General features: G+C 47.1%; 1 protein-coding gene across 4 annotated transcripts in view; it reads right to left on the bottom strand.

The window, feature by feature from the left end:
* Window positions 1–762: 762 nt before the first annotated feature.
* Window positions 763–27,296, bottom strand: part of TBCK (TBC1 domain containing kinase) — a 38,475-nt gene continuing 11,941 nt past the window's right edge. The window contains exons 10-26 of one of the 4 annotated variants that reach the window (XM_078862915.1): window positions 26,897–27,030; window positions 26,001–26,154; window positions 22,923–23,022; window positions 22,358–22,407; window positions 21,216–21,357; window positions 20,609–20,707; window positions 18,313–18,375; window positions 16,870–16,996; window positions 14,957–15,007; window positions 13,436–13,519; window positions 11,272–11,357; window positions 10,595–10,631; window positions 6,872–7,033; window positions 5,865–6,034; window positions 4,923–5,143; window positions 3,200–3,359; window positions 763–1,625 (exon numbers count right to left, since the gene is read on the bottom strand). In XM_078862915.1, coding sequence (XP_078719041.1) covers window positions 1,515–1,625; window positions 3,200–3,359; window positions 4,923–5,143; window positions 5,865–6,034; window positions 6,872–7,033; window positions 10,595–10,631; window positions 11,272–11,357; window positions 13,436–13,519; window positions 14,957–15,007; window positions 16,870–16,996; window positions 18,313–18,375; window positions 20,609–20,707; window positions 21,216–21,357; window positions 22,358–22,407; window positions 22,923–23,022; window positions 26,001–26,154; window positions 26,897–27,030 — 1,951 coding nt within the window. In that variant the 3' untranslated portion in view covers window positions 763–1,514. The remainder of the gene's footprint in view (window positions 1,626–3,199; window positions 3,360–4,922; window positions 5,144–5,864; window positions 6,035–6,871; window positions 7,034–10,594; window positions 10,632–11,271; window positions 11,358–13,435; window positions 13,520–14,956; window positions 15,008–16,869; window positions 16,997–18,312; window positions 18,376–20,608; window positions 20,708–21,215; window positions 21,358–22,357; window positions 22,408–22,922; window positions 23,023–26,000; window positions 26,155–26,896; window positions 27,031–27,296) is intronic. The other 3 variants (XM_078862916.1, XM_078862917.1, XM_078862918.1) reach the window with 3 other exon arrangements.

Here is a 27,296-nt window from a genome sequence, read left to right as displayed (position 1 = left end):
TTAATGATGACGTCACCCTGCTGCTGCTCTATATAAGAACGGGAGACAGCAGAGCCTCACCATTCTGGCGAATTGCCCGATGATGCTGGATGCAATTACCAGCGAAACGTCGTACTCAAATTGTAAATGTTGTGGTTTCACGCTTCAACACACCGGTGGGCTAAAGCAGTGAACTATTTGTCTTTTGTCAACGTGACACTTTTTTTTTTTACTGATTGGCCGTGTCGGGTGGTGGAGGGTTACGACACATTTATAAATAACGCGATCTAAACCCAAAAATCGTTGATTATGAACAATATTGGTCGCGAAAGCCTACGTGTTAAGTATGACTCCTGTATACCAGGTGAAGTAGTAAACATCTCGCCACCGCGGGACACTCAATTAAGGCCTCGTGAGGTTCAGAAATTAATTCCATATTTTTCCGCGTACAATTATATTCCCAGTGCATTACCATTATGGTGTGTAGAGATGAGTGTGTGTCATCTTGTCCTGGTCACCTGACAATGGAAGCAGCCACACCTTGGACTAGTCACAGGGACAGAGAGGTATGGGCCAGGTGGGGAATAGAGAACTCCTCTTGTCTTCAGGTGGGGGATTAGACGATAATATCCATAAATTGACTCAACTTATTCCCAGGAAAAAATTTCACATGACGGATTTGAGTGATTTGCGATGCGACTCCACTTTTAACGTATTACCAATTAATGCATGTTTTTTCTGAACTTGTTTAATATTATATTACAATTAAGTAACACATCACAATTTATATATTAATCATTTGACTTCTTTATTTTATGGAAATGGATGCCCACGTGATAAACCACATTGTTTATATTTTGTTTGGCATATTGGTCAAAGGATTGCTGCCCATGAAGTCAATATAAAATGTACATCTGTAGAGTATATAACTGCAGTGTAAAAATAACGTTTTCTGGTCCCATCTCATGTTAAGCGATTTCATGCCAAACATCACGTTACAACCAGAAAATATATCAAGGCAGCTAACCAGTCAAGAGTGCTTCAGCAACGGTTCTGCAGCATCACGTCTGTACCTCCTAAGACACTGACGTAGCAGTGATTGTGCTACAGCACTCCAGAAAGTTAATTTGAAGTCTTTTCTTCTCAGAGAAGATTCAGACCTGAGTCAGACCACCTTGGACACACTGCCTTGATACCTTTATAAAACGTGAGAGCGTTTTGTTTTTTTTGGCTTCCGTGTTCCTTGAATGAGGTACAAGAAATCATCATCAGCCATGGTCAATGTACTGCTGGGATGAAGGCCTCAACAGTCTTCCTCCATTGCTTTATAGAAAAAGTAAAATAAACCATTAATCATTTTTATATATAATTTAAAGTCATAAAGCCTCCACAAACCATCCCCTAACCCTCACCACAAGCCTTGGAAACGACACCGCAAGTCAGATGGATCCCCAGATGTGGGTCAAAGGTCGGCGAATGATTTGTGGATGGGTTCAGGTGGACATGCGGGGACCGGCTGCGAGCTGTGAGCACGCTCAGATCTGGGGAGAAGGCACGGTGAGCATCCCTGCCAGCTTCATCTTGCCAATGCCTCCGTCAAGCACGCACACTCGCGGGAAGCACAGCGTCACCAGCTTTCCTGCAAACTGGAGCAGATGAAATACAAATAACGTGAAACTTAATATTTAACAAGCACAGCAGCAGCCATTGTCTATCTGCAATCCATAATGCTCTCAGAAGCTAACTGCATAGCTCCATCTACGCTTTTAAAATCCTCGAAGATGTGTTCCATGATTAGGGTGGTGATTGTGTGAAGGTAAGGTATAGGGTGGCAACTGTGCGTGGCTTAAGTAGTATGTATGCAGTGGCGGCTCCTGCAAAATCTCTCAGGGGGGGGCAAATGTCTGGATGATTGATAAGGATAAGGTCCACCCATGCAATGGATAAATTAACAGCTTAAGCATGTAAAGGCAACTTCACTTCTTTAATATTAATGAAAAATAAAGTGACTCTTACAATACATCTTGTTTGTTTCTATACTCACTATTAAAACAAACCACTCAAGTTTATTTTATTAAAGATTCCACTAGGTGGCGACAAATTATACTATTGGATGAAACGTGCTTACGTATGATGACGTAAGCACGTATGATGACGTAAGCACGTATGATGACGTAAGCACGTTAGGGCGAGCCCTCCCGGAAGCCATAGAGAATGCATTGCAGCGCCCCCGTTCGAAAAAAAACATCTTTGAATGTAAGTCTATGGGACCACTCGGGGCGATTCTCAGCTGGAGGGAAATCGCCCAAAAAGAGGCGGTACTCCACAGAACGTAGCATGACGCTGATTGGACTATATCCAGAGGCACAGTGACGGCTAGCGTGACTCTGTGGTTGAATGACATTGGTGGTGCGTCGCCCAATCGCCCTAATGAAGAAACCGCCCCTGTATGTATGACTGCAGCGTGTAGGGAGGGTGTAGTGATAGCGTGTGGTGTATGGGACAGGGACGTGCGGTCAGGGGAGGCAGAGCCTCACCTGCCATTCTCCAATGAAAATAGCTGTTACAAAAAGTACAAAATAATAAAATAAATATTAAGCTTTTTCCACTGATCTGTGTTATAAACGTCATTTCTGTACGATTCCAATCGTTTTTATAATCAAAAGCTCCGCTGCCAATACAGGAAGAGACGAGAGGTGAGGCACCTCCCCTCTGATTGCGCAACCCTTCAGTAACTGAATGGAGCGCGAGCAATAAGCGCGTGCCTGTTACTATCTCAGTATGTCACCAATGTAATGTTTGTAGACCCCTTCATTTCATGTCCTCGTCTTCCATACTCCAGGTAACTTATTTCACGTTTGTGTATAAAGATATTTAGGCTCGCTGGTCTCGTCATGAAACTTCAATGAAAAAGCACCAGGGGAGGCAGCTATCACATCTGCCTCACTGAGGGGGGCGTGTCTAACACGCCCCCCTCAGTGAGGACACGCCCCCCTCAGTGAAGGCACGCCCCCTCAGTGAGGCCACGCCCCTCGGCGAGGCCACGCCCCCTCCGTGAGGCCACGCCCCCCTCTGTGTGTGAATCTGACACTTGCCAGTGCCTCCCCAGCCATTGACCTCAGCGCACGTCACTGGTGTGGGAGTGTGCAGAGTGGCGACTGGGTGGCACGTGTGGGCACAGTGTGGCGACCGCGTGCGGCGCGAGGTCGCGCACACGCACCTCAGCCGCAGCGCTCGCGGTGTGTCCGATGACGACGATGACACGGCCCCGGTGTGCGTGCAGCGTGGATGAGGAGGAGCACGGCACCAGGGTCCCCTCCGGGGAGAAGGCTGATGCCTGCGGGATATTCACGCTGCCTGTCACGTGTCCACGGGAGAACCTGGAGGCACGGTTAAGGAAACACCCCTCCGCAGGCCGACGACACGATGAGCATCCAACGGGGTTTAGAGAAAACGCCCTCGGGAACAGGGCAATGGATTTTCGCCGATGCGTCAAATGTCTATTAACGTGAAAAATAATGGACGTTAATTTACTGTCCTTCATTGGAAAGGAGCCCCATGAGATGATATTTTTACAAGGGAGAACCGAGCACATTTAGTTTTGGTACATCAGTTATTTTTCTTATGCAATATGCTTTCGTCATAAAGTTAAAGATTTCGCCCATAACATCTCAATACCTCCGATATATACTTTACAGAAGACGGCGACTCGTAGCATCCTCCACTCGACATTGTGAGCAGTGGCATGAGTCTATCCACTTCATTCAAAAGGGCGCATTGAAATATGCACTGACCACAAGGCTACCCACAAATCACCTGGGTCCTGTGACTTCTCCTGTGGAGGATGACAGCCACTGCACAACCTGGCACATTCCCATCATGTACTTTATAATCACACATAAGTACGATGATAAACATCAGCAAATATAAATATGCACATTCTTACACCGTCATTTCAAGAACTTAACTGAATCTTCCATAGTGTGTACATTTCACATAAAACATGGGAATACCAAACACCATGAATACAACTACGAAAGGTGGGCAAATGTCTGAGCATTAGCTTCAGAATACTCATTGAATGAAACAGGATGGTATATGTTACAAATATAATTTACTTTGGGTTCCTTTAACATTTTCATCTCTGCCCTCAGACATGCACACATGCTCCCATACAAAGCCAGGAAAACACATACATGCACACATTCATACAACGAATCTCCTGCTCTTTAAACTTTAGCTGAAAACCTAAAACGTCTATGGTCCTCCGATCCCAGTTTTTGTTGTCCGTGTGCGTGGAAGGCAAGCAAGCTAAGGGATAACCTCACCCAGGCATAGGCACCAAACGTCCTGCTTGTTACGCAGAATACATTTTACCCAGGCACCGTGTTTATGCTCGCAATACTTGCCTGTAAGAGATTCGATTCGGAAAGTGCTAGCAAAAAGCTGGATTTGGCCTGAACATAAATCCGGATTAGTATTCATCCAATTCCTATGCGGTGAGGAGTCTCCTTTGGCACGAGTTTCAATTGAACTGCATTGCTCCACCCCCTCCCCCATCCCACACAGCCTTGCCTAAGCGTTATGAGCGAGGAGGCCGTAAGCAGCATCTGGCAGTACACCAGTGCAGCATAACACATCGGTCCTCACACAACAGTCCAACAATGTCACTGTTGCCCATGGAGCAGCCAATCGTCATCATGGCTGGACGCTGCTGTACAGCAACACACTGAAGCTTTGTGTTAGCTGCTCGTAACATCCGTTTTCCGACTGCTTCGACATCACGAGAACTGACTTTGAGGAGCACCCCCGCAAGATTTTCGAACCGAGGTTGCGAATCGTAGGAAAATAAACAATTATTGCGTAAAAATTCGCTTTTTTTTTATACCACGCACCACCGGTGTACCACCAATACGTTCACGTGCGCCGCTGAGGCAGGATACTCCTCGGCAGTGCGCACGTCCACGGCCAGCAGCTTGGGCTTGCTGGCGCGGAGCTTGCGGCCCGGGCTGCGAGCTGGACCCGAGGGCACCGGCGTCATTTGGGTCGCGGGGCTCCGCGAGGCAGACGGACCCCGCAGCTCGCACAGCTCGATGAGGTCTTCGGCAGAGATGCGTGGACACGTCTCTTCCTTGAGCTCACTCAGGCGCAGAGGCTCCCGCATCTGCACGCGGATGGGAGGGGAGCGATGGGAGGAGCAGACCAGGGTGTTCCTCTCGTCGAGAAAGGCTTCGCTTATTTACACTTTCTATTCGGCACATGTTACCGTCATCCGATTAGCATGGTTGGCTAGGTACTGTTCGAAAAAAGTTCAACATATGTACATACATTACAGTAGGACGGCAGGCATGACTAAACAGTGTTCTATCCAGACAACGACAGCATATAATAAAATCATAAACTGCATCTCAGCACCGGAGCATCCGAGTTATGAGCTCAGCGACAAGGAATAAGAATACACACGTACATGGGATATATTCCTTAACCTTAGAACAGTCTTAAATAGCTGAGCCAAGAACGGCAATGACCTGGTCAAGCCCCCCTACCCCAAATCCCTTCCTGTCCCCCCCCACGGTCTGCTCTTATGAGTCCGGTTTGCCTAATACCGTCGATGCCCCTGGTAATGCCGTCCAGAACGTCAGGATGTTGCAATGTATGATGTGAGGATGTGGAATAAAACACATTTGATTTTTAAAAAAACAGACTGCATTTTCATAGGCTCGCACACACTTCATACCTATGCACAGGGGTAGTAGGGTTGTTCCAAAACAGGATGGGCATCGATTGGCATTTTCCCCCCAAAAAATCGCGTGTGGTGCAGCGTGGCGTGCACCCGTGTTGCGGTACTGCAGTGTGGCGAGCGTGCGCGCTGTTCACTGTGGCACCAGCTCAGTGCGGGGCGTGTCCTGAGCCTCCATGGAGAAGACCGCCCCAAACTTGTGCGTGGGCAGAGCGGCGGGCCTGTTGTGCTGCGCATGCTGTCGATACGTGGCGCTCTTGGGCGTCCAGCAGAACAGGCTGACCGACTCCCGCACGCAGCGCTCAATGTCGATTTCTGAAAAAGTGGCCATGTTTTAGCAGCACGTCCATGGGAAGACGGAGTCCTACCCAACATGCACACATTGTAATTAACACCAGCAGCAATTATGCATGTCATAAAAAATATACGACGCTTTTTTTTACCCAGGCAAGCTTCACTGGGTCTCAATACTTTTTCAGGAAGATTCTGCAACTTTTTCCAGTTGGGGGCGATTTTCACGTGTGCAATTCCAAGTGAGTAATTAGCATGTAATTGTTCAGCAAATGGATATTTTGGCCAAGAGTGTTTACATTGTACGTTTTTTTTTACCGATGGGAGGAAACCAATGCAGAACAGGGGGAGAAAATACAAACCCCACACAGAATGGTGTACGAGTCAAGAACCGAATCCAGGGTCCTCTTGCTTGGAGGCACAACTGTTATCCCCACACCACCCTGCCACCCAATACCAACATTACACCAAAGATGGTGAGGTCTTGCCACATACTGGGAAAGTAAATGACAAAAGGAGATTTGTGTTTGCTGTTGCTGGCAAATGATTGCTGGCCTGAAGAGTTGAATTAAAGTACATGTCTCCACCAGTGCCGTGGTATAGGATGTGCAGTCGGTGGGGCGTACTGTAGCGCACCAGTGGGCTGCAATATACCCGCGGCCCATACAAGTGGCATGCAGCAAAGCGTGGAAGTTAACGCTACTGCTGTAGAGCGCAAGAGACTAATCCCTGCTGGAGGGCAGTCTGCGCTGTAGGGAGTACAAGGAGGTGTAAGGTCCTTCAGGTGGAGTCTTTTCAGCGATGAGTCACCAAACTGGGTCTTCAGTACTCTACGCGAGTCGCGGTGCTGCAACTGCACACCTGGCAAGTCGGAGAAGAGCAGGATGCACTCGTTGAATCCGCTGAGCAGCAGGCGCGCGCGCAGCTGCTGCAGCACGGCCACAGCCACGCAGAGCGGGAAGGCCGAACTGCCCAGGAGCAGCGTGTCCCACAGGTGGAACATCTTGTGTAGCGGGAACACGTCTGCGCGCCCACACACAGCGGCGCACGCCGTGCTTAAGTGCCGAGCGGCGACGTGGCCCGGCGGTAGGGCGTTCGCCGCTTGTTGCAGAGGTTCGTGGTTCGAATCCAGCGGCTGCCCTGATTAATTCTGCTGGTGTGATAACCGTAGAATAAACGCATCTGCTTCATAGCAGACATTCATGATCCTGCGAAGTCGTTTGAAAAGAGTAGGCCATTGTGTGCCGTGTCATGGTCCAAATTTTGCAAACATTTTTCAAATTACCCACAAATTACTCAATTGGAATATACATCGCGATTAATTTCCCTGCATGCGAAATATTGGCAGGACCCTGCTGAATAAGTCATGAGACTCAAAATAGGCTTTCCTGGGTAAAGACGCGTAATAACAATAACACAAAATGCCTTCATGGCATCATTGTAAAGTGTGACCTCCAACCTTAATTTGGGTAAAGGAACACTGCCTGAAACATTACCCTCGTGTGCATTGCTTCTATTATGAGGCAGCATTAGTAATATATAATTACGTTCGGTACATTCAACAAAAATGAAGGTCAATGTCTCAGATAACCAGGCGAGAGCCCTGATAGACTCATCTCCTTTATATTGAGGTCTGTGAATGCACTGCTAAGCATGGGCTGCTTTTTACTTTCCAGGTATGCTGGAGGTGATTTCTAAAGTTGGCTTTGGGCGATGACACAAGCACACAAAGGAATCTTTTTTTGTTCATATGGCAAGGTCTTTACTATCTACTTGTAATCATAATGATATACCATCTTAGTAACGCCCTGTAATAATTACTGGCTGGCACCACACAAATGTAGTTGATTAAATTGTGTATTTGATTCGTTGAGTTAATCAACTACGCATCCCAGTCTCCAGCTGACTTTAACCAGAGACGTTCAAGGGGGCTAATGGTTGACAGGGGGGCACAGGGCAATTGGGATCACATGAGGGGGGGGTCAACACTGAGGGGACAAATAGGAGCAGGTGCCTATAACGGCTGTGTTTCCAGCCAAAGCTATTGAGTACATGGGATAAGTCTTATCTGCAGGTATTTCTATCAATGGACAAATGTGCTTGCGGGCTGGGTCACGCGAGCCTTTCGTTCCAATCTTTATCAAATTTCCCCAAGCACTGTAATGGTTGGAGAGGCCAAATATAACGCCATGGCAGAATTCCACAGCCCTCGTTGATATTCTTTGGTTCTTTCGGTAAAGTCACGTAGATATTTTCATTAAAAATTTTGAGCCGGACGCCATCCAGGCATCCACTCTACGCCCGTCCTTGTGGAAGAGGTACATGGATGACACGTTTGACATCTGGTCACATGGCCGACCAGCTCTGAACCAATTCCTCAACCACATCAATTCCATACACCCAGCCATCAAATTCACCATGGAGGTAGAGAAGGATGGCATGCTACCCTTCTTGGATGTCTTAATCAAAAAGAGACCAGATGGCTCAATGAGCCATTCTGTCTCCAGAAAAGTAACCCATACTGACACCTACCTAAAACCTGATTCCCACCACCATCCATCCCAGAAGAATTCCCTCATCAAAATGCTACACCATAGAGCTCAATGTATCTCCGACCATGAACACCTAACCAGTGAACTCAAAAACGTACACCAAGCCTTCAAGATGAATGGATATTCGGACTGCACAATCCGTAAAGCTGTCACCCCAACCGTTTGGAGCCATCTGAGGATCCAATCAAAACCATCACCTTGCCATACATAGCAGGGGTCACCAAAAAGATTTCCAAAATCATGATCAAACACAAGATCCAGGTCCGATTCAACACAGTACATAAAATTTGTGATCTGATCCCATCTGTGAAGGACAAGATTCCTGCCATGCAATATCCCGGCGTCTACAAACTAAGCTGTATCTGTGGCAGCAGTTACATTGGGAAAACTAAGCGCCATGTTCGTGAGCATAAGGCAGATTTGAAACACGGCAGGACCAATACTTCTGCCGTGGCTGATCATTATTTTAATGCGGCTGGCTCACATGAAATAGATTTCTCTAAGACGATGGAACTTTACAAGCCCACTGGCTATCAACAAAGATTCGTTCATGAAGCCATCCATATATACAAACACAGACACAATTTCAACTGAGAGGATGGTTATAAACCGAGAAATTATTGGAAAGATGTAATCAACCACTTTGGGTCGTGACTTGATTTGTGTCGTTTTCTTGTTGTCTTGCCCCAGGGCACACATGCCCCAGAGCACACATGCCCCGCCCACTTCGTTGCGCCGCAGGAGCTCTTGCTCTTGTGCCACGCCCATTTTTTAAACCTTTATAAACGGTTGCCTTAGGTGACCATCTCCCTCTTTCCTCCTGAAGACAATCGCTTGTGTTGTGATCGAAATGTCATGGTTTTTGTTTTTATTTTATCTTGATTTTTTATTACTGAAAGAACCAAGAATAAATCTACATTATAGACTGCCAGTACGCTCACTCAGGTTAAGAACCAGGCTACAGTCTACATTATAGACTGCCAGTACACTCACTCCGATTAAGAACCAGGCTACAATCTACATTAATGGTTTTATTTATCATTTTTATTTTTCTATCTACATGACTTTACCGAAAGAACCAAAGAATATGAATTCCTGCAGTCACGAAAGCTTTAAGTCAAAATTTAGCCCTCGTTGGGTTTGTAAAAAAGAATAGTGATTCACATCCACAACACACATTGTAGAGCACAGCACCGTTGATCAAGAGAGAATGTACTTTAGGCCATCCATCATCTCTCCCAGAAATAATTGAAAATCTATAGTAAAGGGAAAATTAGTTTTTTTGCATACATGTGTAGTGGTGGTGTTGACGTGCGCCGACAGTGATGGATTACGGGGCGGCGCGGGGTGCGGGGTTGGGCACGCATGTGGGCGTGGTGCGGACGCGCGCGCCGGGAGTGAGGGAGTACGGGGCGGCGCGGCGTAGGGGATTGTGCGCGCTGACACGAGGTGAGAAAAGGGGATCGTGGGCAGCGCGCAGTGATTGGTCAAATGGGATGGGTGCTCTCAGCGACGTCCGCAGGATGGACATAAAAGAGGACGCGCGAGAGCACTCGTGGTTGTTGTTAACCAGTTGAAGATTGAAGACGGAGTTGAAGAAGTAGTGCCCTGAGACCCCTAGTCCCGCTGTCCTTGTCAGGACCGGGGCCCTGTGTGGCTCGGAGGCGAGACTGTGGGACCCGTGGTCCGACGCCCATGTGGGTCGGGACTGTGGGACCCAGAGTCGAGACGGACACCCCGGCTGGGTGTGTTCCGAGAGGCTACGGGGCGTAAGAGCCCGTGTTGGTGTAGCCAGGAGAACCGTGTGGGTTAGGCTGGTGTTAGCCACCCGTGTAGCTAAGTGGGTGTTGGTCACCCGTGTAACTATAGTTGGTGAAATAAAAGAGTGTGCTACCCGTGAAGTCGTCTCCCGCCGAGTTACTACACTACACATGTACCAAGTACAATACTCTATATCGTAGCAAGTAAAAGAGTAGAAAACCCAAGCGAAACTAAGAGACGGGGGGAACGCGCACAAAGCGTGTGCACTCACGTGTGAACATGGTGAGGAACCAGGGTATGGCGTAGAGCTGCAAGAGATGCACCACATCGAGAGACACATCACGCCAAATCAGAAACACACCACACCGAGCCAGAAACACACCACACCGAGTTGGCACCATCCTTGGCTCACAACTCGTGCTGTGCGTGAAAGCGGTCCTGTCACAGCGGAACACAGACCTCAGTCGCACCACAGTGTGAGAAGTCATATCACGGTTGGCATAGGAAATGGAGAGATTCCACAGTAAAAAAAAAATTACATGTAATAATTAGGTTTTATTTTGGCACGCATTAAAACCCATTGGGCTATGCATTCTCATTTTCTATTGGGGATCTCGTCACAGCATAGATATCTTATTACGGCAAAAACAAAGTGTGAATAAAGCTATCCAGAAACTACACCTGCAAATAGAAGCGGGCCCAAAATATCTAAAATGTCGCAACCTTTATTATTTTACACATGTATATTTGAAGAATCTCATTTTATTATATTTGTATGTAAGAGAATAAACCCACCGTGGGGTTGTCCAGTTGTGTCAATAAATAACCCTGTTGTTTATGAAACGCTGCACATGAAACTTTTCTGGCCTAGCCCATACGCAGATAAACATAGCACACTGAAAACAGTTCGTTCATGATTCGGAAGATGAGGGCCAATGAGCGACTCACATCTGGGATGAAGCCGATGCTGTTGAGGTGGTTGTTGAGCTCGGGGTCGTGGAAGGCAATCATTTGGGAGAACACCTTCAGGTACTCTGCAACAGCAAGCGCCCAGCCACCGAAAGGAGACAGAGAGGAAATTCACCACGTGGTCTCACAAACCATCCTCACAGGGAAGTATTCTGGTTCTATTGCGTGCGGAAATATACGTTTAGGCACCAAATGTCGACGTCTGCGAGCCACGAGGACACTGGAATACAGCAATCCCTCGCCAACCGCGGTTTTGAGTATCCACGCGTAATATTACATCTACCGTTTTGCCATCCACGGTGTACAGTTTCGCGTAACCACTGTTTCTCGCCGCCCGTGATTTCTAATCTCCAGCCGTGTTCAAGCATCCGCCACCAGGGGTGGATCAAGCACCTATAACCACGCTGGCCCGCGCACAGTAGTCGTCCGCGTCGATCAGTGTTGTGCAGCGGTCGTCAGAGCGCAGTGCTGTAATTTATAGCTGGTGAAAGTGTAGAGGCAGGCCCCGGGTTACGGAAGGGTTAGGTTTCCGAGAAATATTCGTAACCCGACTTTTCCGTATGTCGGAAACTGAACAATTTTCCTCCAAAATCAAGATGAAATCTCATAGCCGGAAATAGTTGCATCCTCCCCTATCCAACTACCAGCTGGCTTTCTCTCAGCACTGCATCACGCTGCCGTCCGTTTTATATCGCCATCTGTATCGTATCGCTGTACATACACTCTGCACTTCCTATGATTCTTTCATTTGATCGAATATCTACCCTAACACTACCCATAATTACACTAACGGAACATATACTGTACTGTGTCCAATTGTTTATGAATACCATGAAGCATAGAAAACAATTAGGTAATGCTATGCAAGGAAAAGAGATGATGTGGCGCGTGTTGAGTCTACTCAGGGTAACAATGTAACAAGTGTGACTCGAAGTGCTCTTATAGCACACCACCACCACCACCTTGGGGAATGCGTGGCCCTGCCTGACGCCTCGCTCCGCGGTATTCATCCGCAACCTCACCGCTCTGCCCGATTTGCGCCAACGTAACTATGCAAACATTTATGCATACAGGATTGATCTTTTTATTTTAATGATTTATGGGAGCATTTCCGTAGTCGGATTTCCGTAAGTCGAATCTTCTGTAACCCGGGGACTGTCTGTACTGTAATTATTGTACAATACAGTGAACTATCGGTTTAATGGACTAATCGGGGGAAGAGGTGTCTGTAGAATCCGATTGTCAGTTAATGGTCAAATTATGTATTGACTCAGGGAGGAGGACGCCCCTGCCATGCATAGTCCCATGGGATGTTGGCTATCAACAACAAGGCAACTCCTATGACTAATTGGGAATGGGACGCAAGCGTAGGATTGATCACCCTGTCGCTGGCCGCCTTTGGGGAGGGTGTATAGTATGAAAGGCCGAAACACCCTAGGAACCAAAGGTTCACTACTGACGATGCGCTCCCCAAATTTCACCAGGCTCACTGTTCATGAACTCTTGGAAGTGCTTGCACAAAGGATAGTAACATCTCATCCTGTGTTCTTTGAATCTTACTTACTGGAAGTACAGTAATGATAACTATAAAATATTGTAATGCTTTGCAAATTAAACAAAATCAACACATTACACAAGTGTAATAATGCCTTTACATTAATAATACAGTAATACATTACAATACCGTACTAATACTCTAATACAGTACTGTACATTCACACTTTCAAACATGATTTGAGTGGCGGATACATGTAAAGCCTTGGTATTGTAACGCAATACCAACCCGTTGTGATGAAACTGTTCAAGCGGCAAGCAATCACTGCTCACCTTTGTCGCGATGTTACGTATACAATACGGTACAATGTTCTTAAAGACCAAAGTACTGTAAATGTATTGAGAAACCCTTTTTACACTTTTGTTTATCCTATTTTGACCTATTTTAAACCAAAAAAACCCACGTGTAGTATAATAAATATCATGTACCCATTTAGGGAAAGAAGCGAATATTGACCGGAACGATTTCCCAATTACGGGACTTAGTCCGTTGTTTGGGGAAAAGTCTGTTGTTGTCCGATCTTCGGACAAAACTCTAATTCGTGTCGCCGCACCGAGCGACAAGTTAAGTATCAGAGAAGGGGTTTACCTTGTATGACGTTCGAGTTGTCCTTCATGAAGAAGTTGTGCAGGTATTTGGGAATGAAAGCAGACATGCAGGAATAAGCCAAGGCTGCAGAAAAAAAAAAGCCGCGATGTTTGTCACCACATCCGCCGATACAATCAGACAACAAAGCACGATCATATGAAAAGTTACACCGAGGCTAACGCAATTAGTGTATGTGTAGTGGGTCCAGACGTTGTTCCTTTTAGAGGCAACACATTTAATTGTAACACAAAGGGGTAACTGCCCATTTACCAGATACAGCCTAGGGTGGGGGTGACCACCCAGCTAACTACTCTATACAGAGGAGTTACCGCTACAAAGGGTCGGACCCTCTCACTCAGGTCCGCGACCACGTGGTTGCCTCGTAGGACGTAGAGCTTCCGTAGAGCTTCAGCTTGTAGAATGCAGCGACCCCGGTCCCTCTCAGGGACCCGCCTCATATCCCCCCATGGGTCGGGGCCACCCCGTCCTTGGCCCCGCCCCCTTCAAGAGCGTTCCAGCTCCCTCTCGATCGAGAGCTCTCCCCGGACACGTGATCACCCCCCAACCCCCCCACCTGGGGGCCTCTCTGTGGACACTTCACATAACGTGTCTGCGGGGTCAACCAGAGTGCCATGGCCCGGGGCAACCCTGCCCCTGGGCTGACACTCTCCCACTCCCCCTTGTGGGAGCCCCCACCACACGCTATGCGTGGTGCCCGCGCTATTCTAGCACTCACCAAGCCCCGCTAGGGCTGGTACTACACCCGCCTACGGGGTGTACGCGATGACAGTGCATCGCGTGCCGCGGCCCTCTCAGGCCGGCACCATACAGTGACATCCCCGATGTCACAACATCTGCATTAAAACCCATGACACATGCATACTCTAGGAAAGAAAAACCTACGCACCCAATGCATTGCTCTAACTGCTGAGCGTATTTCTATGGATGTATGCTGAACTTCTTTCGCACCGCACGTAGCCAAACATGCGCATCGGAGGTGCGGGATACAGTGGGACGCCCTGCACACCAAGGAAGCCGCTGTTCAATTACCAACGTTTCTAAGGAAACACCACGTATGCTCTCCTCTGCGAGCCATCGCCCCCCGCCATAACATCACCGCACAGAATAAGGATTTGTTTTAGGTAGAGTAGCCCTCTACGCTGCGTCTCAGAGCGCTTTACACACAATGAGTGACTTACGTTACATTTAAATATTAAAAGCTGTACCCGTGGGCACAAGGTGATTTAGCAAATTACCTGCAATCAGGCATTAGAGTGTGTCAGTCGAGGGCGATGACTGCTGCTGTCATCCCAATTGAGAGAAGTTTTTTCTGCAATCCATCGCTTTGCCACTGTGTCCTGTCACTTCACTACCCTCGCCATCCCACCATGTGCTCCACAGCGAAATATCCCACCATGTGAAGCTGTGGACTTGCAATTCCTAGCCCCTATATATATAAAATATCACATTCCATGAACCGTGGGTAACCCGTAGTGCAGCAAAAACATTGGCAATCCACACCTTCATTGTTAAAGTTGAGGTAGAGAAACGGGGCGCAGAGCGAGTCAAGACCTGCAGAGACAGGGGATGAGAATGAGCTCGGCACGCCCAGCATGTAGATTTATTCAACGCACACAAAAACGCATTGCGCGTACACAGGCCCTGGGATTGAGAAAACTTCGGCACTATCAGTGGGATGACAACACTTGTGCAACGTTGCTCGCTTTAAAGTGTGATCGATTGCATGTGTCCTAATGAATATATTCAGTATTTTACATAGGGCAGTAATTAATTTATCGTATTGTATTAAAATTACTTTCACTTAAGAAACAAAACACACATTAATTTTCACCCTTTGTTGTTGTTGTTGTCGCCTCTATTTCACCAGGAGATTAGATAAACCGAGACGCACAAAACTGGGTCCCCTCTTTGGCAAGGGTGCCAACTGTTTGAAGGGCAAAAGTGACCGATCACCAAAGTGGTGTGTGCATCTCCTCAACATACCAAGTGCTACATGGGAGCTCAACATTTAAATGTGTAACCATGCACTCCAGGAAATACAATCACAGAAGCCACTAGAGGGTTGAGCATCCGTGGGAGAGTTTAGGGGGATGGCACTGTGGTCTGAGTCGTGAGGGTGCCAGTACAAATCCCAATTGCGGGTTGTCACTGACCATCATCTTTCTCAAGGACTGGTAAAATCAGTACCCCCACAGTGGTCGTCCAATGGAAGAAACTGGCCGAGTGCCATGGTAATGTGGAATTTCTTTCACTTGCTCAGGGCCACACATGTATACATGTGTAGGACTTGAAATATCACACGCCACGCGTTGTTGCTAGGCAAGCGAGCAGAGTACAGTGGGAGCATCTGAGGACACGGTTGTTGTTGTCGTGGCATTAGGGGGGGGGGGGGGGGTCGTTAAGAGACGCGACAGGTGTTAGGGGTGACGGAGGACGCAGGCCGGTGATTGGTCAGGAGGGTGAGTGGCTAATGACCGGCGCCGGCCTGGCGGAAATAACATGGTCACGTGAGGCTGGGGGCCTGGGGGCGAGTAGCAAAGCGGGGGATGGAGTAATTGATTGGGACTGATTGGTGCGGGGATAAAGGGCACAGCGTAACAGAGAGACGGGAGTCTTGGTTGGGATTGGAGCTGGAGTGGTTGGTGCCTGGGACAGAGACGGAGCAGCAGTGAGCAGGGATAGATACGATAAGGATAGAGAGAGCACAGTGTACGGTAGCAGTGGATAGAGAGAACACAGTGTACGGTTAGCAGTGGATAGAGAGAACACAGTGTACGGTAGCAGTGGATAGAGAGAACACAGTGTACGGTTAGCAGTGGATAGAGAGAATACAGTGTACGGTAGAAACGGGGAGACATGGAGTGTTGTTAATGGCGGGTTGTGCATCGGAGCGAATGGAGAGACACGGAGCGATGATGAGGAGGAAGTGTGAACTCTACGCGTGAATAAACGAGACGAGAAAGACAACGAGAGTACGAGTCCTACACATGTAAGGTAATGCACCACAAGCAATATTAAGCAACAGACAGTATCTTGCCAAGAGATTCATGTGTGTGTAAAGCAAAGTCCTGTGTACAACGCCCTGCTATTAGACCAAGGGTCTGTGCGTGTGTGTGGAGGAGGCTCGTGAAGGACGCTAATGTGCAGCTGGAGGCAATGGCCTTCGAACAACAAGTGAGGGTGGAGGAGCGGCGCTCACAACAACGAGCGGAGTGGTGGGCAGATAAAACGCAGCAAGTGGTGCATCTGTCAGTCATCTCGGGTAGTCAAACAATAACACCTGGGTCTGTCCCATGACCTCCTTCCAGCAGCAAGCCCTCGACAGTTCACATGGCCTCAAAGTTCACCTAGCCTGGCACAAGCGGCTGCTGTTGCTGCTGCTGTTGAGTGTGTTACACATAGAGGTGGTGCACCTTGCCAGTAGACCAGGTGTGGGTGGGACAGAACCCAGGCCTTGAGGATGCGCTTGAACTTGGCGTGACCCTCGGGGGAGGAGAGCAGCTCGTTGTACTGGTGGCAGCGTGGGATGTCCACCTCAATCTGCAAGCAGCACACACAAGTGCACATACGTACACACGCACACGCGTGCGTACACACGCACACACACGTACACACGCACACACACACGCGCGCGTACACACGCACACACACATGCACACGCGCTATATGGGACGCGCACAGCACACCAAGCACGATATGTATACAACAACAAAAACAACCACACATTACGCACTCATTTCAATGCTGGTGGCAGCCCATTGAAATTCAAGGCAGACGTGTAAAAGAGTACAACACACTATTAAGAGGTAGGTGATACATATCAATGATTAACTATTTTAGCTTAAGCTTCAGTTAATATAATGCTATCCTGCTGTAGCCTTGTATATGCACGTGTAGTTATAGTGAATAATGCAGATGTCAATCACCGGCCCAGATAAATTAGAATAATATAATTAATTTATAGTATTTAATTTCAATCTGATTGGTTATTCCAGTGAGATCATGACATCTATTTAAGTCAGGTGAGGTGACACAGTGATTCTGACTTTCTAGTGATTTATCTTAAGATGTTTACTAAACATCTTATCCCATTGATACATTTGGCTGTGAGAATTGTTGTTAAACTTGTATTACCGAGACAACCGAAACAATCATAATTGGCGCTTGTATACGTGACAATAGAATTGGATTGGCTATTTATGGTGAAGGATGTCACAATATAAATTTGGCTAGATCATTGCAGCCTAAACCAAGAAAAATAGAAATGTAGATTGATAAAGCAACAAATTTTATAATTATTCATTGTATTCATGTGTTTGATGTGTATTATTTTAAAAATCTGACAATACAAACATCTGTGATAAATCGTCAAAGAGATCAAACTCTGTGCGATCTTATTCTCCAGCCACGGGCTTCTGGAGCGAAGAAATGCTGCCGTGGTTTAGCACGGTTGGCTACGTACGGTGCGAAAGAAGTTCAATATACACACATTCTGATGACGTACATGTACATTATCGAACACGTAGGGTCATGAAGAAACACTAAGGCCATGCTGGAGGGCATATGGCACAGTTTCGCACCAGCTATCATAGAGTGTGGTTGTGTCGCTACAGTTCTCTGCGGTGAGTACAATGTCTTTAAAAACAGCGGTACTATGCTGCACTAAATTTAATTAATGCCAACCGCTTGTGAGTTCCGAGATTCAGAGGTGAAAGGGGAACCCACCCTGCAACTTGCAGATGTCTCGGAATGGGAAAGGTTAATAGTAGTTGACTTTGTAACTTCTACTTCGTGAGCTTGGTGAACTAAAGGAGGAGTGGGGGCATCCAAGACTGGAAGCGTAGAGCGATTCTCACCTGCCTGTCGGTCTGGATAGCGGTGTCCTTGTCAATGGAGTCGTACTTGGCTTGGATGTCTCCCTGCACGAGACAGGAAATTGAACGTACAATCCCATAAGTGAATAAAAGCAGACTACTAGCAGGCAGCACGGGACTTACGTAATGTACCGGCAGACATACGCGCAGTTACCGTACTCTGTGCGGGGGTCAGAGTTGGTTATGCTACCGTCACATCACAGGGAATTAAACTGCCAATCACAATAGCTGATGGTGGGGATAAAAAAGTCGATCCATTTCTCAATTACAATTCTTTCAACCGTGATAATGCATGCATGAAATGGTTCACATCAGAATGGATAACTCTTTGGTTCTTTTGGTAAAGTCACGTATAAAGATAAAATAATAAATTAAATAGCATACGACGTTTCGATTGCAACACAAGCAATCATCATCAGGTATACATGAAATAGCAACAAAAATCTAACCATAAAACTATAGACAGACATATAAGCAGATAGATATCACCAAGATACATAGAAAGAGTAACAGGCACAGAGAGGGAGATCGTCTCTGTGGCGAGGCCTTAAATATACAGAGGGGGGGGGCGGGGGCGGAGAGAGGGAGGGGTTAGAGAAAAATTAACATGTCAATGAGTGTGGCGACACGTGGTCAATTACGTAAGCTTGAACATTAGGGAAGAGGGAAAAAGAACACACTAAATTAAATAACCTAGCAAAATATCGAAATGTTATGTAATATAACACAGAGATGCGGTCAACACACAATTAACGCATAGCCTGGTCGTTTACGTATTTCAAAGATTGCTAAGTTAGAATTTAAGTGTGAAAATTCCAAAGAAAGACAAAACATAAAACAAGAACCAAAGAATAAAACAAGAGGAACGGAGACACACAGACAGAGCAGAACATAAGAACGACAAAAAACGAGTGGAGACAGAAAAATACACTAAATACACAGGCAGAGAGAGAAAACAAAAAACCCAGAGAGAGAGAAAAAGATAAACTTGAAACTTCCCCGTAGAAGTGGTTCAATCTTAAATTTGGAGCTTTCGTGACTGCAGGAATTACTCTTTGGTTCTGTCTCCACTCGTTTTTTGTCGTTCTTATGTTCTGCTCTATCTGTGTGTCTCCGTTCCTCTTGTTTTATGTTTTGTCTCTCTTTGGAATTTTCACACTTAAATTCTAACTTAGCAATCTTTGAAATAGGTAATCGACCAGGCTATGCGTTAATTGTGTGTTGACCGACTCTCTGTGTTGTATTACATAACATTTTGATATTTTGCTAGGTTATTTAATTTAGTGTGTTCTTTCTCCCTCTTCCCTAATGTTCAAGCTTGCGTACTTGACCACGCGTCGCCACTCATTGACATGTTAATTTTTCTCTAACCCCTCCCTCTCTCCGCCCCCGCCCCCCCCCCCTCTGTCTATTTAAGGCCTCGCCACAGAGACGATCTCCCTCTCTGTGCCTGTGTTACTCTCTCTATGTATCTTGGTGATATCTGTCTGCTTATATGTCTGTCTATAGTTTTCTGGTTAGAATTTTGTTGCTATTTCATTTATACCTGATGATGATTGCTTGTGTTGCAATCGAAACGTCGTATGCTATTATTTAATTTATTATTTTATCTTTATACGTGACTTTACCGAAAGAACCAAAGAGTAATTCCTGCAGTCACGAAAGCTCCAAATTTAAGATCAGAATGGATTATTTATTATTTATGTACATCATGTGTAAAGTATATGCTAATTTAACACGTAGGCTTTCGCGACCAATATTATTCATAATATAGGTTTTTGGGTCAGATCGCGTTATTTATAAATGTGTCGTAACCCTCCACCACCCGACACGGCCAAACAGTAAAAAAATGTGTCACGTTTTTCAAAGGACAAAATTATTCACTTCTTTAGCCCACCGGTGTGCTGAAGAGAGAATCAACAGCATTTTGAAATTTGAGTAGTACGACGTTTCGCTGATGATTACAATCAGCTTCATCGGGCAAGAATGGTGAAGCTCTCCTGTTGCTTCCGTTCTTAAATAGAGCAGCATCAGGGTGACGTCATCATTTAATTCAATTCAATCTGGTGAGGTGATATTTAGGCTCATAGATTAAAGAAAAGTGGACAAACCCGACTGAGAAATTAATGGTATAAAAAATATAAATAATTCTGGAATTTAATCGCTGGGAGATCAATTGCTAGTCAAAGCCCATACACGATAGCTGACGTGAGATATGTGCTGTGTGATCGGTCACTCGAAGCTTCCGTGTCACTGGAAAAATGAGTTTGGAAACGACCTCGACGCCGAGGATAGTGGCCCAGATGAGTCCACGCAGCAGCGGAGGGATGTCCACGCGTGCCTCCTTCCAAATGAGATCCTTGCGGTGCGGGTACGCCTACACACCGCAGCAACACCGAACGCAGTGCAACCACCAAGCCGAGTCGAGGTTCAGATGAACTCAAAATCAAACGGTTACCATTCAGCCAGTTCAAAACGGTCTCAAAAGGTTCAGTTCCCGTGAACCATTTAGTAAAAAGCAGTCTGCAAATGGTTAAAATTTTCATATTAGCTCAAAAATAGCAAAATTAAGAAAGACAGAGTAGGCTACACCATGGGATTACAGATAGCAGCAACATCGCCCCGTTCTGCGACAAGTTGGCAGGACCCTCCTGAAAGAAAGTCTTGAGACTCGGTGAGGCTTTCCCAGGTCAACAAGCATAATAAAGATAATGATAAAGAATGAGAAGAATTCAACCCGATGGAAATGTTACAACCGCGATATAAGAAATCCTGACGCTAAACCGAACGAGGATTGGATGGCATCTCGTGGCAGTTCGCTGGGGATGTAGCTCAGTGCCACAAAATTTACAGAGCGCCCTGAAACAATCGTTTTCATGGGGCACCTTGAGGAGTCGCTGGAAGAGGAGGATCCGGTGGAGTTGGTGTTCCGTGTCCTTCTCTCGGATCACCAGCGGGAGACTCGCCGAGCCGGCCAGGTCATAACCGCTCCCTGAGGGGGTGAGCGCCACTCCTCTGGCACGCACACAGAGGCAGCCAAACACACACACACACCGTATATATACACAGATAAAGACGAAGATCTCCCTATAGCCTTCGACACTGTTGGGGAAAGTGCTGCTAGCGAGCTGCTAGCGAGCAGCATTGCACCAGGTACTCATTTGAGGCCGAGTTGACCTAGGGGAGGCCCAGGACCGGTTCAGAGAATCATCACTGGTGTTGGCCATGAGCGGGAATTGAACTCGGGTGACTGGGTTCATAGTGCAGCATACTAACCACTGCGTCAACACTCCCCACATATGTACACCCTTCCATATATTTACATACATTCACAAATATGAAAATGCACATATATATATGCTTGTGCACAACCAATTAGTTAATTTAAGCAGGAGAGAATCCAAGAGGCCAGGATGAGTCTCATCTGCAAGAGTGACCCAGGGCATTACGCTGCCAGTAGGGAACGATGATTGCTATGTATAATCCCAATTGAGTAATCTGCGCGCAATAAAAAAATGTAGACCCAGATGCCCGCCGGTACAAAATAGCCGACTCTCGCGAATTACGTCAGCCCATCTCCAACATCTACTTTGAGGCAGACGGCACAGAGTATTATTGTGGTGAACGCACCGGCAATAATAACCGGGGTGGCCGGGGGATTCAAACCGCGAACCCTGCAACAAATGTGGCGAGCGCGCTACCGCTTGTTCGCGTCACCCGCCGTGCGGTACTGCGATGCAAAATCCATGATTCACGAAAACAAGAATCGTTTCCCGGGTTTCAGAAGAGACTCGCTCTATTAAAAAAAATTTTATCAGACCCATTTATATTTCACCATATGGGTTCCATTCATTTGTGATACACGGAGTGTGGGGAGATGGACCGACCCGATATTCAACAAAGCGGGGGGAGCTTCCCATTAACTTTTCACCAGTAGCGTTCAGTCCCGGCCATGGAGGCTATTGCTAGTGGTAGTGACTTGTGGCAATGGCTTGTGCTGTCCGACCCCGCTGTGTTCAGTGCTTACTCATCCTCCAGCAGGGGGTAAAAGGTCTCTCCCGGCACCTCCTGCAGCCTCTGCAAACCATCAAAGCAGCGGGAAATGTTTAAAATCATTGAATGTATTGGGAAAGATGTATTCTCACCATCATCACAGTTATACCGTCAACATGAACAACATCATCACCAATATTCGTAGCAATATCACCAGACATTCTCGTAAACAGCTATACGCTGCGCGTGCTACGTAACAAGCGCTGCGCGTGCTTCCCCTGTGCTCCGTAAAATTGCTTACCTTTCTTATACTTTATACTCCGAAAGTTTTTTTTTTTATATTGTTCGTTGTGGCTTTCTGACATGCCCCTGCTGGACATCTGTGGAAAAAGAGCTTCATAGCTCATCGGATTTCTCCAGGATAAATATTCTGATCCCGATCACCTATGTCATAGCCGTCGTCTCTCCATCGTGGATCGCTACAAACCTGCTGCGTGCCGGTGCGTTTACATATCATCGCACGTTGGTTATTGTTCATGCGCACTGAACGAAGGGCGACACTCAGCAAGTCGAGTCCTGCCTTTAGGACTTTGACGCACATTGCGAAGCTGGGCAAGGGACAGCGTGATGGTGGTGTCGTTGTACAGGAAGCTGTAGTCCCTCGTCTGTCCAAACATGTCCCCGTCCTCCATCACCACACTGCAATGCGCACAGAGGGGTGGACAATTCGGTGGCCTCAGAGGTCAGCGTGTTAAGACAACATTTCATCATCGCCAACATCTCATCACTCGCCAGGCGCTGGTCGCGTGCCAATAATATAATCCAGCACGCTGGAGGCAGCTGGGTTGGTGGATGGCACAAATTCGTCAAACTCCCAAACCCGGTGGGCTGAGATCGCCCTCTTCTGGCTTGTCAGGGTATGGCAGTACAGCAAGTGGATTATTTCATCTGCACAGGGTAGGTTACTCCATACTCTTTGGTTCTTTCGGTAAAGTTACGTAGGTATAAAATAAATCACGACGTTTCGGGCGCAACACAAGCATCCGTCATAAGGTGGGAAAGCATGGTCTGCTGCTGAGGCAGACTGTTTTAAAAGGTTTGAAATGGGTGTAGCCTAAGGGTCATATGTTACTCCACTCACACGTGTGGGTTTCCTCCGGGTACTCTGGTTTCCTCTCACATGTATCATCGTTCATCAATGGAGTTGATCATTCCAATATAGTGCCACAGAACTTGGGAAATTGTTGGCACTGGTTCTAAGGTGCCGCGGTGGCTAGGAGATGTTAACTACCTCACCTGGTATACAGGAGGTCGTGGGTTCGATCCCGACCCAGACACCTGCTGTATATGTTTTCCCCGTGGTCACATGGATTTTTTTCCGGGTCCTTTGGTTTTTCCCACCCACATCTAGAATCAATATACGAGTATTTGGCTGCTATACATTTCCACGTGGTATGCCACTTCGTTGAGCTATTATTTGTGGCCAGGTCGCTTCTGAAAAAGAGCTATTTAGCTCAGTGGGCCTAACCTGGTAAAATATAGTGAGTAAATAGTTTTACTCTAGCTGCCTTCCCTCCTAATCTTTGGTGGGGCCCCGCACCTCTGAAGCTTAGGAAGTACTTTGCTCTCTCTTCCATTTAACCCGTCACGTTCGTGACCACCACCTCGTAAACGTCCCTGTCCCACTTCCTTCCAGGTCTCAAATCTCGCTCTGCCCCACCTGACATGCGTCTCTTCTTCACTTCCCCGCTCCCCAAGGATGCAGCACGTGCAGCTTCACAATAACCACCAACACGACTCGTGATCAAAACATCTGCACATTAGTTTAGTGCGACGGTCACATGCACCTCAACTGCACCTCAACTGCTATGGTTAATGTATCACCTGCAAAGCAGTGTTCTGCATACCATAGGAGAGACATAGCAGATGCCTTAGGGGTAAAGGTTTGTTGAACATCTCCGGTTGGTTTACCTTGGGTACATCTAAAACAGTGTCTCCTCACTACACCAGTGGTGACCAGAATACCAACGACATGGTCTAAGCACACGATCACTCTGGTCTTGAGTGAAAGCGAGGCTCACAGGTCAGAGTGCTTAAAATGTTCCAGTTTTCTCTGGAAAGTGCCGTGTAAAGTGTGGCAATAAGGTCAAGCCCTTGGCCCTCTCTCTCCCTGTCTGCGGCTGTATATGCACGAGGCTCGATATGGTTTATTTTCATGTTTCTGTAACACGAATTTTTCAACATTTTATTTGTATGCAAGCACTACTTATTGTCCATCCTGTTCGCGTAAAGTTCTGGCGTGATTTTCGCGTGAATAATTTGTTGTTTTTGCTCCTGTTCAGTTTGCACGTTCCCTCCACCCTGCGATGTCCTGTAACCGCCTGCCACTGCCGACGGCCTTGGGCTGCGGTCGTCCTGGTAACCGAGCTGCGTAGCTCGATGGCACTCACCGGCTGAAATAAAGCCGTCCGTCTCTCTGCCCAGAAGAAGGGTCATTGAAATAAAATGTTTGTTCAGTATACGGTAAGGCCACGACATCCGAGAGGGTTCTCTTTTTGAAAATCTGCACGAAAGTAGAATTCGTGAATGTAGATACTTTACCACGTTTATATATGGCGGGAAACAGGGGGCTAGGTTCCTGTGTCCGACTAAACAAATACCGGAGAACATTAAAATGTTTCATATTAATCCTGTACGGTACACATAAATAACATCCATATACTTAATTAAATTGTAAAATAATACAAATAGATCATAATACAACATAATATAACACTCGAACAGAAAAAGCTTCAGCATGTGAAGCGTGGCACAACTGCTAGAATGGCTTGGATGAGCACATGGATCACAATCCGCTACTGTACTGCACAAGTACAGTACCCCTCCCCCATGGTACAATGTTGCCAAATCGCGAATAGTGGAATAATAAAGGTGCGAAAGTTAAACAAGTGTAATGAGTGACGTCCGCGACACGTCGTGTACACTGTAGAGGGTACTCTTCTTTCTTCCACGTACGGGCACAGCACAGGCCAACGTTATCAGTTTTCTCTCCAAGTACACACTGAGATATTACATTCTACAGACTACACACACTCATCTCCATCAGTCTCCCTTCTGCCCCCTGTTTGATTGGAGGCCGTGATTACAGGCTGTAAGTAGTGGCAATCGCACACAGCGCACAACAATGCCGCTACACAAGTATGCAAATATCAAACCGCAAATAATCGAATTTTTCTAAAGAAAAATCTACAAATTAAGAGCTTTTCCTGTATATTTTTCTTTTGTAATGAGTATCAATAATGAATAGGACGTTTTTTGCTGCTTATTTGTGATATAAACTACTTGTATTTAGTGTTCATTTCCATAGTTTGTTAATCGCTTAGAAACATTTTTTTATCCTGGAATACAGTACAGTGGCGACATGCATTGGCAGTGTCTGCTGACTAGACCACAGAGGCAATACGTGAAGCCAGTGTGGATCAACGTTCGAAGGACACGTACAGCGCAAGCAAACAGCAATAACAAAGACCTCCAACCCACGTGACAAGTGAAACTCATAAGAACACACCACTGACTACCAAACTCCCTGCAATGGTACAAGAGGCCACGGGGCTGCCCTGACACCAGCCTTCATTACTCTCCAATCCTCACACAGCCTGCAAGCCTGAGACTCTTACTTGGGCAGGGTGCAGATGGGTGGTTTCGACTTAATGATGCCAGAGTTGGTCAGCTCCCTCTCCAGGTCTCCGCCTGCCAGCGCCCACAGGTAGTACACTTCGTCCAGAGTCCTCTCTGCCAGACGGTCATCATCGTCCTCGTCCTCCTGCTCCTCTAGAGTCGAAATACAAAGGTCCCCCATCAACACTATAGCCTTAACATACTGTTGGGGGAAGTGCTGTTAGCAAGCACCTATAAAGGCCAGCACGGCACATGAGGGGGTGCGCGTGACCAGCACCACGCCCAGCCGCCTTTGTCTCCCTAGTGGCGATGTTTATACACCGCACCAGGTACTCATTTGAGGCTGAATCGACCTAGGGGAGTTTCAAGACTGATTCAGAAAATCATCACTGGTTTTGGCCATGAGCGGGAATAGAACTCGGGTCGCTGGGTTTGTAGCTGACCAACAGAGCGTGGTGGTGACGTGCTGTCGCCGTCATCAGCTCAAGGAGGTTGCAATGGGTGTGGAACGTGTGCATGACAGAGGAGCGCAGGTTGGTGAGACAGGCACTAGAGTAGCACATGGGTTAGCGACCAAAAGGAATATCTCATACCAGGTGGTAGAACACTGGAAGAGCACACCTTGGAGGTTGAATGTTAACTTTGTAACAACATCTACGGGCTCTAGCAGAATGAAGCTCTGGTAGAAATGGGATAATTGGCGATGATGTCTAATTCTTTTCAATCGTCACAGCCCAGTGCACTATATTTCAACACCGCTACAGTTCCTCCCAAAGCTCGTAATCTCCGCAGTGCTGAACACGCCCACAGGACAAAGTGCGCCAGCTGGCTGTGCTTCTGCCTAACAGCACGAGGATGTCACATGGTAGCCCAGCTCCACCAGGTGCAAGCTCACCAAGTGGAGACAGCAGGAGGTCTTCGCTGCGCAAGCCGGGGGAGAAGAGGGTGACAGGAGGCCTTGGCGACGGCTCCATTAATGACGCCACCTCGGAGAAGACGGTGCTCGACAAGAGCTCAGCCGCTGTCGGCCTGTCCAGGCACAGCCAGACGCAACGGGGGCTCGGTCAGCACAGCTACAGCGTGTGATGCACAACCCCACATTGGAATCAAAGATGGCTCGCTCTATGAAAGTGATGGTTTTCACAGCTCGATGTATGATAAATGTTCTTAAAAGCTGCTCTTTCAGGATGGCCTCTCATGTTGGAGGATGCCTCTAACGTGAGAGGCAAAAAGAGCAGCACTCGCCATGGCTATTCCAAAAGAACAACTTTAAAGAGCACTGGATCACTCTATCT

This window comes from Lampetra fluviatilis, chromosome 15, assembly GCF_964198595.1.
Source record: "Lampetra fluviatilis chromosome 15, kcLamFluv1.1, whole genome shotgun sequence".
In the NCBI taxonomy this organism is placed as follows: domain Eukaryota; kingdom Metazoa; phylum Chordata; class Hyperoartia; order Petromyzontiformes; family Petromyzontidae; genus Lampetra; species Lampetra fluviatilis.
The sequence above is the reverse complement of the archived record's forward strand: the minus strand, read 5'-3'. Positions and strand labels throughout refer to the sequence as shown.